The following is a 13250-nucleotide window of genomic DNA, read 5'->3' as shown; positions in this document are numbered from 1 at the left end:
TTAACCTCTCGGGCACCCTGCTCATTATACCCTGAGTGTTTTGGATGCTGCTTTGTGCCTTGCCGAAGCGAAGTGCTGAAAGAGAAGGAAACCCAGGAATAAATAATAATTGCTTACAACGACCCTGTGCTGCTGTGTGGGCGTCTGCAAAGCACGACAGGATTTTGCTGTGCTGAGCGAGGTGAATTCAGGCAGAGCAACTCTGTGTTGTGCTGAATGGTTTCTTTTGGCAGGCCGATAAAGCAGACCTGCCAGGATGACGAGTCCCGCTCCAAAGAGCAGCTACCCGGATCCGGCCCCGAAGACACTCTGCAGGAGCCCGTTCCTCAGTATCAAGGTAAATGTCCTGCTTTCTCTAACCCCACCTTGGATTAGGACCTAGTAAAGAGGAGTTTGGCTTGATGCAGAAGGCTTTGGCAGGGTTTCTGTTCAGCAAATGTATCTGGAAGATTTTACGCATGCTTCCTACAGCAGAGTGTGCAGCCGTCTCCATCCAAAAGGAAATGATGTGAACCAGGTTCAGCTTCCAGCTTCTGCAGCATTTAACATCCGTCAGTGAAACTCCCAAAACAAGACTTCAAGAGAAACAAATCCCAGATCTTAAGGAGAAACTTCTCTGGTGTGAGGGTGGCCGAGCCTGGAGCAGGCTGCCCCAGAGAGGTTGTGGAGTCTCCTTCTTGGGAGAGATTCCAAACATGGCTGGATGTGACCCTGGGCACTCTGCTGTGGGTGACCTGATGGAGCAGGGGGGTTGGATGAGATGATCCCCAGAGGTCCCTTCCACCCCTACCATGCTGTGGGATTCTGTGATTTTTCTGAGTAAAGGTACCTGTGAAGGTCGATGTAGAGGAAGCTCTTGGTGGGGAGTATTGCAGCCCAGACCTGGGCTTACTTATTTCTGAAGGGTCCCTGCAACCCACCCTGAGAAGAGCAGAAATAAGGGATTTTGGTGGAGATCAGCTCTGTTCCATCAGGATACCTTGCTGTAGGGTTTCTTCTTGGAAAGCTCAGCAGGGAGACCTTGGCTGGTCCTTCCAGGTCAGAGTATGGAGAGTATTTCACTGTGTGCTGCTGAAGGACTTGTTTGCAGCCCTGAGGCAGAGCTGACCTGACCAGGCATGTCACCAAGCACACAGTTATACTCAGCACAGGATGTTTTCCTCAGATCTCTTTTTCTTAGTTTTTTTTTATTTTGCTTTCAAGAAGTGAGGTCACCCTGTCCGGTTTCTAAATGACTTCCTCAGAAAACATCACTTCAAGTCCAGGGTTAAAACAGTTCTTGCAGAAACACAAAACCAATCCACAAATGTGATTAATGTGTTTGAAGTGGCTGAAGGACCTTAAATCACAGCACTGCAATTTTTACATATATTTGTCACAAAAAATAGTTGCCATGTGTCAAAATGCAGCTGAGAGGCATAACTCAAAAATGTTCTTCTGGGGAACATCCCTGGGGCTGAAGGTCCCCGAGCCTTTAGAGGTACCTGGGACTATTTCCTATGGTCCATTAGAGCAGATTAGCTCAGGTCTGCTACTTCTATTAAAGTCCAACATCTTATCTTGCCATCCCATGCTGGACACACGAGTTTGGGAAGAACAGTTCTGCTGAAGGGCTCCTTATAGATGGAGAAGTAGTTTGGGTTCTTCTGATGGAGACTGCTACAGAAGGAGAAACTTTTTTTGAAAGACTGTGTGTTCCAACAAAAGCTCACCTGCAGATGAAGAGGAAGCAGGCTGAGAGCAATGCCCTGCTGGGCAATAAGGCATAGGCCATACTATGGTCCACTGTAGTCAATGTAAAGAGGTTCTGGCCAATAAAACTGCGACATTTGAAGACTGTGGCTGCAAACATGGTCACTGCTGGGTTGTTTGAGGTGCATGTTTTCAGGCATCATGCTGTTGATGATCCAGTGAAACCCTTCCTAGTAGAGATGTGTAGGAAGGTGAGTGGCCCTAGGGAGCATATTTTGGTCCTGTGGACTTGTGTTCCCCATCCCTGATTGGCCCTGCTTGTTGTCATTCTTCACCTTGAAGACATGCCCAATGACCTTCATGCCCCAGAGGTGGCTTCCAGGTTCATTTGCATCATCCACAGCTGTGGATCCAACGTGCACATCTCCACCTCCTAAAGCTACCAAGGAGCTGGCTGAGGACATTCACCCTCTCTGGGAGCTTCAGACCTTGATGCTTTCTGCTCTGTGCTTTAGCTGAAGAACAAACCAGAGCTGTCCTTGCCCCACGTCTTTATTATAGGTGCTTCTGTGCAGGTGTAGGGACTTGTGCCCAATGACACGCAACAGGTTTTGACTGACCTGGAACAAGCTGATTCCTCTAACACCCATTTGCTACTCCCTGTAAGCACAGCCCAGTGCATGGGATTTTGTCACAGGCTGAGGCACAACACTTGTTCTTAAAATAGCAGCAGAAGTCTCCCAAACACCTGGAAACAGCACGATAGGGACTTCCCTGTGACAGCTGGAGCTGAAATGTGTGTGCAGCTTTCAGAGCCCTTACATGGAGGATTTGTCACCAGAAATACAAAGGAAACTTCATAAGAATTTTGCCCCAGACTGACAGGAGAGGAGATATTGGTGTTTATTTCCCCATTCTGCAATTTGTTGGCTGTTTAAGACCGAGTACGTTTCTCTGTTCTCTTACATGTGTGGAGTGGGAGCAGCAATTCCTTGCTGAAGCGATGCAAGGCTGAGTAGAGCAAAGCCTGCAAATATTTCCCCAAAACCACAGAGAAAAGCAACAAAGCAGCGAGCTGCTCTCAGAGTGCCTGGCTGAGGAGAAGCTCCTTATTCAGCATGTGGTAGAGCAGAGATGAACTCACCCCAGGGCTGGTTGTGGAGGGTGTAGATGTTAAATTGAGACATCGTTGCCTCTGGGTGAGGACACCTCACCAAAGACCTGACAGGGATGCTGCCCTTCCCTCTAAGATGTCTTGGGCACTCTCAGTACCTGACTGGTGGTGGGAAGTGGTGGTGGCACATCTCTGGAGGAAGAAGGTTACTCTATACCCCGGCACTGCAAGTAGGTTGGTTTTGGCAGGGGTACATTGGTACCAACCACCTTCTGTCCCTGTTCTGGTGTGATGTTTGGTGTTGTCCCAACATAAAGCCTGAGGAGGCTCTTAAAATAATGCTTCACAGATGTTTATATATATATATAAAAAAAGCCATTAACAACCTCTCCCTTCCTTCCTCCTCAGCCTACGCAAGCGCTCATTTGGAATCTGAGCTGATTTAATTGTGCTGATGTAGAGGGGAAAGGCTGTGAGCATGGCTTGGCCATTCATGGGACAGAGGTGCCAGGCAGGTGGGCTTGGGGTTGCTTCTGGGAGCACCCAGCTCTGGGGCTGCTCCTGTCTTTCTGTGGGTATGTCCTGCTGGCAGGCCCCAGATTTTGGGGAAGAGCTGGTGCCCGCTGGTGCCCAGGTCACCTTCTGATCTCCTGCTGCCAGGGCAGCCCATGGTACCCAGGCTGGCTGATCCCACCATCCCCAAGTGCCCATGTGGGGGGATCCCAGCCTCAGCTTCTTGGGAAAAGTAACTGGATGGCACAGAAAGATGATGCAGAAGATCTGCCTGCCTTGTGCATTGGCTGTTTCCCACATCTAGCTGAGAAGGGCACAGGGTGACATCTGAACCTGCATGTGGTCAGTCCTGCACCAAATATGGGAGGTCCCAGAGGAGCCCTGTGATAGATACGTAGCTGGGGCTCAACCACCCACCACCACCATCACAGCTACAACAGGGCAAGCTGGAAAGCACAGACTAGCAATTAGCAGCACAGTTTCTCACTCATTAAAATACTCTCCTGCCTAAAAATGCCTTGTGGTTAGAGTGGTTGCCTGCAATGACTCCCTGAGGAGCAGGAAGGAGGCTCAGCCTTGCAGAGCTTTAATTGCAGGACCTCCCACTTTGCTACCTGAGGAGAGTAAATCAGCATCATGAAGAAATGGGAATCAGAGAAAGTCTGGAAGATCCTGCAAGAAGCTGAGTTTTTCTGAGATGTTTCCCCAGAATTAGATTACTTACAATCACTGCAAAAGCTGGATAAAATGCAGGCAATGGTCTTCACCTTCCAGTTTGCTTAGAATCATGAATTGCTTAGGGTGGGAGAGACCTTCAAGATCATCAAGTCCAACCGTCCCCCCAGCACTGCCAGGTCCCCACTGACCCATGTCCCTCAGCACCACATCTCCACAGCATGGAAACCCCTCCAGGGATGGGGACTCCACCACTGCCCTGGGCAGCCTGGCACAGCCCTGGACAACCCTCAAGGGCAACAAATTGTTCCTCAGGGCCAACCTCAACCTCCCCTGGTGCAGCTTGAGGCTGTTTCCTCTTGTGCTGTCCCTTGTTCCTTGGGAGAAGAGCCCGACCCCCCCCTGGCTCCAGCCTCCTGTCAGGGAGCTGTGGAGAGCCAGAAGGTCTCCCCTGAGCCTCCACAGCTCCAGGCTCAGCCCCCCCAGCTCCCTCAGCTGCTCCTCACCACACGAGCTCTAGACCTTTCCCCAGCAGCTTCATTGCCCTTCTCTGTCCACGCTCCAGCCCCTCCAGGTCCTTCTGGGAGTGAGGACACCTTCTCAGCCATTTCCATCTTGATTTTGACTTTCTAAACGTTGTCCTCCTTGCTCTGGTCTTATGACTGTTGTCTAAAAACTTTTGTGCAACAAGTGCAGCTACTGTAGACCAAGACCAAAGGCCAAGAGATACAGTTACAAATGACCAAGAGATTTAGAAAAGCCTGGATGAGTATCCAGGTTGCTCTTTCAACACACCCAGTGCAGAAATGTGAGATGTTGGCCCCTCTGATGTGTTTGGTTGTTATCAGTCATTTCTTTCAAAGGTACATGTTGAAGAAAAGAGATGGAACTGTTTACTTAAAAACTGCTCTCGACAGCTCCATCTTAGGAAGCTCTGCCCAGGGGATTTCCTTCTCTTTCTTTCATCCTGCCCTTTGCACTGTGGTTGGATGTCTTTGAAGCTCTTTTACCATCCCCAGCCCCCTGGTGGGACACAGGGAATATCTGAGGGCTCTTGCTGGGCTGTCTTTAAACACCCCACCAGATCCTGACTTTATCCAGGTCCCCTGTCCTCCACCTCCAGTTTCCTTAAGCTGCTGCAATCCCCTCAGGATGGTCTGCCACCAGAAATGTCCCCACACCTTTGCACTGACCCATGATTTTGCTCTTCTCCATGTTCTCCAGAATGTGCAGTGCTGCTTTCTTTCTTCCAGAAAAGGGAAAGATAAACCCAGAGAAACCCACTGCAGGCTTCAGTGAGGGAGCTCTCTGCACTCCAAGCCTAGATTTTCATCCTCTGAAGTCCAGCCCTTGCAGACTGGAGGGATGCAGGTAGTGGCTGCTCTGTGGGCTGCAGAAAATGCAAGATCCCTCTTCCAGTGTAGTAGGGTTGTGGTCTGGATGGCCGGAGCTTCCAGCAGCAGCTTGCCGAGGACCAGCCAAAACCCTCTTATGATGAGCATCATGGTGTGGCCGCATTCCTGGGCACATCCCAAAGGCAGGACCAAGCCTGCCCTGTACCCTCACCCCACCACAGGCTGGTGGAGCACGACTGGGCGTGTTGATGCCAGATCAGCTCCTCCAGGGATGGAGGGGGCATTTTACATCCCGAGACCCTGAGCAGACCTAAGCATCCTCAGGCTGTAGCTTGGAATTATCACCTACTCTATAACTTGGCCCTGGGCCACCTACTACTTTCCCCAAAACCTGGGAAACTGAGGACTGGGGACTGTTCCCAGCAACCATTTTGGGTGAAAATACCCTGTTTTGAAGGCTTGTTTGGTAGGATGGGTGCAGGTTATTCTCTTCCCACTGGCCTTGGCATCAGAAAATGGTCCCTGGCCTGTTTCATTTACAAGTACAGACTCAATCTCTAGGACTCAACCAAAAGCCATGGAGGAGACCTGAGCCATGCCTCTTGGTGTCAAACCCCTCTTTCAAGCCCGTATTAGGCCTGTAACATAGACAGCCTGTACCTTGAGAGGGTGGAAAGCTGCTCTAGGTTTGGAAGTTTGCCTCCTGGCAGGAAATAATTTGATTTTAGCGTGTTGTCTTCCTCCTGAACAGCACTGCTGTGTGCTGCTTCTCCTTTCTTTTGCTGGGAGTCTGGAGAAGCAGGCTCTGCTGCCAAGGAAGGATTTAGATGAAAGCAGGCTTTGTCTGGAGGGTTAGCCCTGCTGAGATCTCCTGGGACACAAGAAGCACACGTTGATGTCCATGTCCGTATGACCTCTGGCACCTTGGAGATGCTGTAGATGCCCTGTGGCTCTCGAGCAGAGCTGAGCTTATGCTCTGCAGCAGCTCAGGGAAGTCTCTCTCTCTGTTTGTAAGGGTCATGCTGGTGTCAGTAATGGTCTTTCTGTCCAGGCATGAAGAACATCGTCCCAGACCATACAAGTTAGAAAGCCAGATGCCCTGACTAGATACAGGAATGTAAACAAGTGATTTTTTTTTTTGCTGCAGGACAAAATGCAGCATCGTGTATGCAGCCACAGACAAGGAGGGACATAAATCACTCCAGCAGATCTAAAGTCCATGAGGCTGTTCCTTCTTTTCCTGGCATATCACCAGCCATGCTGTGATCTGATGGCAACAGCAAATAGCCCCTGGAGCCAGAAGAGCTGGGGTCCTTGCCCGGTGCTGACAAGAAGCCACTGCAAGTCCTTCCTAGGGCCATTTCTCTTTTATGTGCTTTACTCTGCCCAGATAAGGGGGAATAAGAGACCAGCTTCCCAACCCATTTTGACCTCCTGTGCTGAAGAGGGTGTGGAGCAGTGGTGGGTGGCTGCTGAGCTGATGTTAGCCAACAGGCCATGAGAGGCTGGTGCCTCCACAACAAGTCATAGATTTGGATACTGTTTGACTCTCTGTTATGGATGCCTGGAAAAATTAATCTGAAAATTTCCATCCTAAGTCATGTGTTCAGGAGGCATTGCCTAGATGTAGCCAGCATGTCCTGCGGGAATGTAGGAGTTTTGGTAAAGCTGCCTCTGGGAAAGCTTTCCTTTGGCTGGTGACATTTTCCTTGTCCAATCACAGCTGCACCCCTCAGTGGTGACTTGACCCTGGAAGGGAGAAGGTCCAGGGTTGCATCCTGTTTTGCATGATGCCAAGGCATCACTTTTGGTGGGGGTATCCATACCCTGGTGCTCTGGTTCTCAGGGAGTGGAAGGGGCTTGATCATCCTCTTTTTCCTTTTCTGTGCTGTGAATTGTCCTTCTGTGTGCAGAACAGTCCAGCTGGACAATGACCCCACTTCAGCCCTGGATCAGAATGAAGGGACAGGACAAGAGGCAATGGCTTCAAGTTTCCCCAGGGGAGACTGAGGTTGGCCCTGGGGAACAGTTTCTTGCCCTTGAGGGTTGTTCAGGGCTGTGCCAGGCTGCCCAGGGCAGTGGTGGAGTCCCCATCCCTGGAGGGATTGAAAAGTTATGGAGATGTGGTGCTGAGGGACATGGTTTACAAAATTACAGAGTCAGTTGGGTTGGAAAAGACCTTTAAGATCATCGAGTCCAACCATTAACCCCACTCTGCTAAGTCCACCCCTAAGCCATAACCCCAGGTACCACAATCTACACAGCTTTTAAGCACATCCAGGGATGGTGACCAAACCACCTCCCTGGGCAGCCTGTTCCAATGCCTGACAAGCTTGTCAATGAAAAAGTTCTCCCTATAGTCCAGTCTAAACCTCTCCTGGTGCAGCTTGAGGCCTTTCCCTCTTGTTTTATCACTGGTTCCTTGTGAGAAGAGTAGACCAGCATCTATATCTCCACAACCTCCTGTCCCTCCTCAGCCTCCTTTTCTTCAGACTAAACAGCCCCAGTTCCCTCAGCCATTTAGTAGTGACCTGGCACTGCTAGGTTAGTGGTTGGCCTTGATGAAAGGTGTCTTCCAACCAAAATGATTCAATGATCCTATGATTTGGGGGCTGGAAGGATGCCTCTGGAAAGCCATGTAGCAGCAGTGAAGGAGATGGCTTGCCAGCTTCTTGCCTACGCTGAGCTGTGGAGAAAGGGAGGTGGTCTTTATCCGTCCTGGGATGGTTCATTTGACACTTGCAAAATGGTTCTGTGTGAGAAGCAGGAAGATGGATGCTGCTCTCAGTATAATGGTGAAAGAGCTCAAGACGCGTGTTTGCCTGGTAGCTGAGCACTATTGCGTCCCAACTCTGGAGGAGATGAGGTCAGACAATTTTTTTGGGAGGTGATGAGGTCTTTGACAAAGTTTCCTTCTGGAAGTGGAAAAGAACCATCACATTTTGCCAAATGTGTCTGTTATATCCAGGCCTTTGCAAGAAGGAAAACAGAGAGACTGAATTATTCTCCCTGACCTTCTTCTGACTTTCTCTAAAGAGGTTTTCTGTTGTGTTCAGAAGAAGTTGGTCCTGTCCCAGAAGAGCCCCTGCCAGCAGTGAGGATGGCTGCCTGCCTCAGGCCGGACAGGAGCAGGAAGGTTTCGCAAGCTCCCACTTCTGCTGCTGGATCTTGGGGTCAAGGCCAACACAAACTAGCAGCATCCCAACTGAAATGACCTGTTTGTCCAAAGCCACTTTCAGCCAAAGAAACTCCCCTCTACTTGCAAATATTGACCCTATTGGCATTTTTGGCAGAGGACTATTTAGTGACCTGGATGTAATTTCGGAAGACCACTGACGGCAGCAGCAGGGGTGATACTTCAAAGGCTCGTGGTCAAAGGTTCACATTCAATACTCATGTCTTTGTGCAGGAGATGCTGTTTATTATGTTGCAGCTCACAGTAATTGTGCTGGATGCTCTCTTTTTGTGTTGGCAGTTCTTCGTTTTCTGCCACGGGGTCCTGCAGTTCTCTCAGCTCCTGGTCTCTGGGTACCTGAAGAGCTCCATCTCAACCATCGAGAGACGATACGGCCTCTCCAGCCAGACGTCGGGGCTGCTCGCTTCCTTCAATGAGGTGAAAACCAGCCTGCTTCTCCTGGTCTGCTTGGGGAATGTTCTCCCCGTGCTGCTGTCGTTCCCTCGAGAGACGTCTTGGTCTGTGTCCTGCTGCAGGTTGGGAACACGCTGCTGATCGTCTTTGTGAGCTACTTTGGGAGCCGAGTGCACAGGCCCCGCTTCATCGGCTGCGGTGCCATCCTCGTCTCCCTGGCCGGGTTCCTCATGGCTTTCCCCCACTTCATAACGGGACCCTACGAGTATGACCAGTCTGTTGCCAGTAGGTACTCTGGGAATTTATGTCACGCCTTTTGGGGTAGAGAAAGGAACCCATCTGCCCTTTCAGGGGGTTGGGAGCTGCAGGCTGTAGGTTTGTCCTCAAGGAACAAATTTTTCTCAAATTTCATTTCATTCAATTTAAAAATTCCCAAATCAGCAACAGCTGATGGTGAGAAGCAGAAAGAGGCGGCAGCTGGAATAACAGGAAAGGGCAGGACAACCATCAAAATGTTGTCAGTGCCCCTGATTCCCTTTGTCTTCTGCACATCCATGCAGCAGAAAACCAGTGGGTACCACGAGCATCTTATCCAGCCATCAGGGCTCTCATCTTCTGTGCGTTGAGCCAAGTTGTCCTCATGCACATGAGCTGCTCCCTTACTTTCATAACATAGATAAGATAAGGTCTCATGAATTGTCACCTGAAGCCTTTTACAGGAAGGAAACAAGAGTTATGGAAGGGAGATTGACTCAACCCAACAAGGCAGCTTTGGGGGTGAAATGCTGTTCTCTGCAGTGAGGGAGAGCTAACAACTAATTTCTCCTGCTTGTGGGGCACCTCACCTGTCTTCCTCTGTCTGACTGAGCTGTCTTTGAGGGAATGTTTTGAGGAGATCCATCTTGGGGTAAAGTCAGTTGTCATTTCCTGAGTATCTATTCACAAAATCTGCAGTTTTGATCACTTACCTTTATTGCGAGATCTGTCAGAGGTCCTGGAAGTGATCTCAGCTCTGCTTTTCCCATGAAAAAGCATGGCTTTCTGTGGCATGTGCATCCATCTCACTGTGAACATCTGCAGACTTTCTTTCCATTTTCTTTACGTTTTCTTTCACCAATGTCTCCCACCTGACATCTACTGAGTGCTCGCTCACCTATGTGCTTGCTGCCACCTTAGAGAAGCTCTTTCTCCAGACTAAACTCCTTAGAGCTCCAGACCTGCTGAGGGGCCTGGAGCATCTCTGTGCCAGGACAGGCTGAGCGCCCTGGGGCTGCTGAGCTGCAGGAGAGAAGCCTCTGAGAGGATCTGATCAAGGCTGAGCAAGAGCTAAAGGGCCCCGGGGGGCAAGAGGCTGGGCCCAGACTGTCGCAGCGACAGGACAAGGGGCAACGGGCACCAACTGGAACCCAGGAGGTTCCACCTGAGCAGGAGGAGAAACTTCTTTGGTGGGAGGGTGGCCGAGCCTGGCGCCGGCTGCCCAGAGAGGCTGTGGAGTCTCCTGCTCTGGAGAGATTACCAACCCACCTGGATGTGACCCTGGGCACCCCGCTGTGGGTGACCTGCTGGAGCGGGGGGTTGGAGGGGATGATCTCCAAAGGTCCCTTGCAACCACCTCCATGCTGGGATTCTGGGATTCCTCAGACCTTCTCCCCTTGTCATCACAGGCATGTTCAGCAACACCACCGACCTGTGCCAGCCAGGGGTGACGGGGTCCCAGGGGAACCTCAGCGATGCCGGCTGCACTCCCCATGCTGCCAGGGAGAACCACGAGGTTCTTCTCATCATGTTCATCGCCCAGACGCTGCTGGGTATCGGTGGCGTCCCCATCCAGCCCTTTGGGATCTCCTACATCGATGACTTTGCCAGCGAGAGGAACTCCCCCCTCTATTTGGGTAAGGGTGGGGCTGTTGTGGGAAGAGAAGAAACCAGAATGAGGTTGATAGCAAGGCCAGAGAGTACTAATTTGAATTAAGGAGAGCAGAGCTAGCTCCAACCCTTCTGCTCTGTTCAGTGCTAGGAAGGTTTCTGCTTCAAGGTTGGACAAACTGCAGACAGATCAGGAGTGCTGGAAGACGATTCAGGGGAGATGCTGGAATTGGGGGTCTGAGAGTGATAAGCTGGAGAGGAACAGAATCGTAGAATCATAGAGTCATAGAATGGTTTGGGCTGGAAGGGACCTTTCAAGGTCATCTAGTGCAATCCCCCTGAAGTGAACAGGGGCATCTGCAACTAGAGGACACAAGAGGACAATTTTTCACAGCTAGCCATTGGAATAAACCCCCCAGGGAAGTGGTGGAGTCCCCAGCATTAGATACTTTGAGATTCAGCTGGACAGAGTGCTTGGCTATCTTTTCTAGACCACAGTTTTGGCAAGAAAGGTTGGACCAGGTGATCCTTGAAGTCTCTTCCAACCTAGTATTCTATGTTGCCATGATGTCCCTGCTCATTGGAGGTGGATTGGAACTAGATGAGCTTTAAGATCCTTCCCTACCCAACCCATTCCATGATTCTATGGTTCTACAGACCAGGTTGCTCAGAGCCCTGTCCAACCTGACTTTGAATGTTTTCTGGAATGGGGCTTCTACCACCTCCCTGGGCAACCTGTGTCAGTGCTTCACCACTCTTAGTCTAAAAAATTACTTCCTATAATAATGATGTCCTCTTCCAAAGAGGCTTCAACAACGAGAAGAGGAATAATCTGATCTCTGTGTTCCCAGGAGGCCGCTGTGAGCTTAAGATGCAGCAATGAAGACTTTATTTAGATACAGGGAAAATTATAGGAAACTGAAAAAAAAAAGGATCAAGCATCTGGGAGGTGGACAAGAATCCTTCAGCAGAGAGTGTGCTGCAGAACAGCTTGGGTACACACCAAAAGGGGATGTCCCAGGGTGGTGGGATTGACTAGGTGGTCCTTGTAGTTCCTTATAGCCCTTATCCAGCTGTTCTGTGTGACAGCCTTTTGGACTGAAAGGGACAGCAAGAATGGCTCATAAACAGCCCATTACTGTGAGGAAACTGGAAGTACTGCATCAGATTTTGCTCAGGTAGATGCTCCAAACTTCTGAACCATATTTGAAAGGATCACCTGTAAACCAGGGGTTGATTCTTACACGCATTTGGGTTTTTTTTAATCAGTAATTCACACAGGAGAATCTGCTGATAACTTTTATCTCCTTAGCCTTGTAAAAAACACTTGCCATTTCCTGCATTCCTTAAGCCATGGCACGCATCTTGTTCCTGGGTGTATTTCGGTCTTTCTAGGAGGCTGGAGAAAAGTGGCAGGAAGATCCGAGTTCTGCAAAACCTTTCCTGTGAAGGGAGCCTGGAAAGCATGGGGGTGTTGTCCTTTGAAAGGTGTGAGCTAAGAAAGCTGCCAGGGACGTAGCCCGTGATGGAGGCGGACGTGGTGGACCCTGGTCCTACCTCAAGGCACTTCCTGTCCCCTGTGGTGCCTTCATGTGGGGCTGAGCGCCTCTGTGCTCTTGTCCCTCTGCAGGCATCTTGTTCTCCGTGACGGTCATCGGGCCGGGGGTGGCCTTCATGCTGGGCTCTGCCATGCTGCGCTTTTACGTCGACATCGACAAAGTCACCAGAGGTGAGTGCACGTGCCCTCAGGGAGCCAGCTGGCACCTTCCCCCTGTGCCCCGTTTACTGAGCCAGCAGCGGTCCAGCTGCTCTCTGGGCATCCCAGCCCCCAAGGGATGGGGGTGCGACCTGTGGGGCAGGGGCTGGTCCCCTTTGTCTGCTGCTTCTCTTGCTAAATCACTTCCATCACTCTTCTGTCTGAGCAGCAGGAGAAACTTCTTTGGTATGAGGGTGGCCAAGCCTGGAGCAGGCTGCCCAGAGAGGCTGTGGAGTCTCCTGCTCTGGAGAGATTCCAAACCCACCTGGATGTGACCCTGGGCACCCTGCTGTGGGTGACCTGCTGGAGCAGGGGAGTTGGAAGAGATGATCTCCAGAGGTCCCTTCCAACCCCACCATGCTGGGATTCTGGGACCAGTCCCATACGTCCCGCGCTGGGGTTGGTGTCACAAGTGTGTGTGTCCTTCTGCAGGGTTAAACCTGGCCCCAGGGCTGCTGGAAACCTGTATTTTAATCATGCTGCAGACTTGAGGTTCCCTCACTCCTGGGCTGCTGCCAGATCTTGTTAGAGGGATGCTCATCTGCATTGTGCTTTTAGAGCAGACCTGATTTTTGGTTTTCTACAAATTTTCTACCATATGCCAGCAACAGCAGTGGGAGCATTTTGTCACCAGCCATCACTGGGGGAGGAAGACTGGGGATGTGGAGGTTGTGCAAAGACCAGAGAGAA

General features: G+C 50.7%; 1 protein-coding gene across 1 annotated transcript in view; it reads left to right on the top strand.

Annotated features, from left to right (window-relative positions):
* The first annotated feature begins 256 nt into the window (after nucleotides 1-256).
* SLCO2B1 (solute carrier organic anion transporter family, member 2B1) overlaps nucleotides 257-13250 on the top strand; it is a 49982-nt gene continuing 36988 nt past the window's right edge. The window contains exons 1-5 of the mRNA XM_008946477.1: nucleotides 257-337; nucleotides 8825-8962; nucleotides 9061-9223; nucleotides 10603-10830; nucleotides 12435-12533. Of these exons, the coding sequence (XP_008944725.1) occupies nucleotides 257-337; nucleotides 8825-8962; nucleotides 9061-9223; nucleotides 10603-10830; nucleotides 12435-12533 (709 nt within the window). The remainder of the gene's footprint in view (nucleotides 338-8824; nucleotides 8963-9060; nucleotides 9224-10602; nucleotides 10831-12434; nucleotides 12534-13250) is intronic.

Source organism: Merops nubicus, unplaced genomic scaffold, assembly GCF_000691845.1.
Source record: "Merops nubicus isolate BGI_N331 unplaced genomic scaffold, ASM69184v1 scaffold5078, whole genome shotgun sequence".
NCBI lineage: Eukaryota > Metazoa > Chordata > Aves > Coraciiformes > Meropidae > Merops > Merops nubicus.
This window is presented reverse-complemented; position numbering and strand designations above follow the sequence as displayed.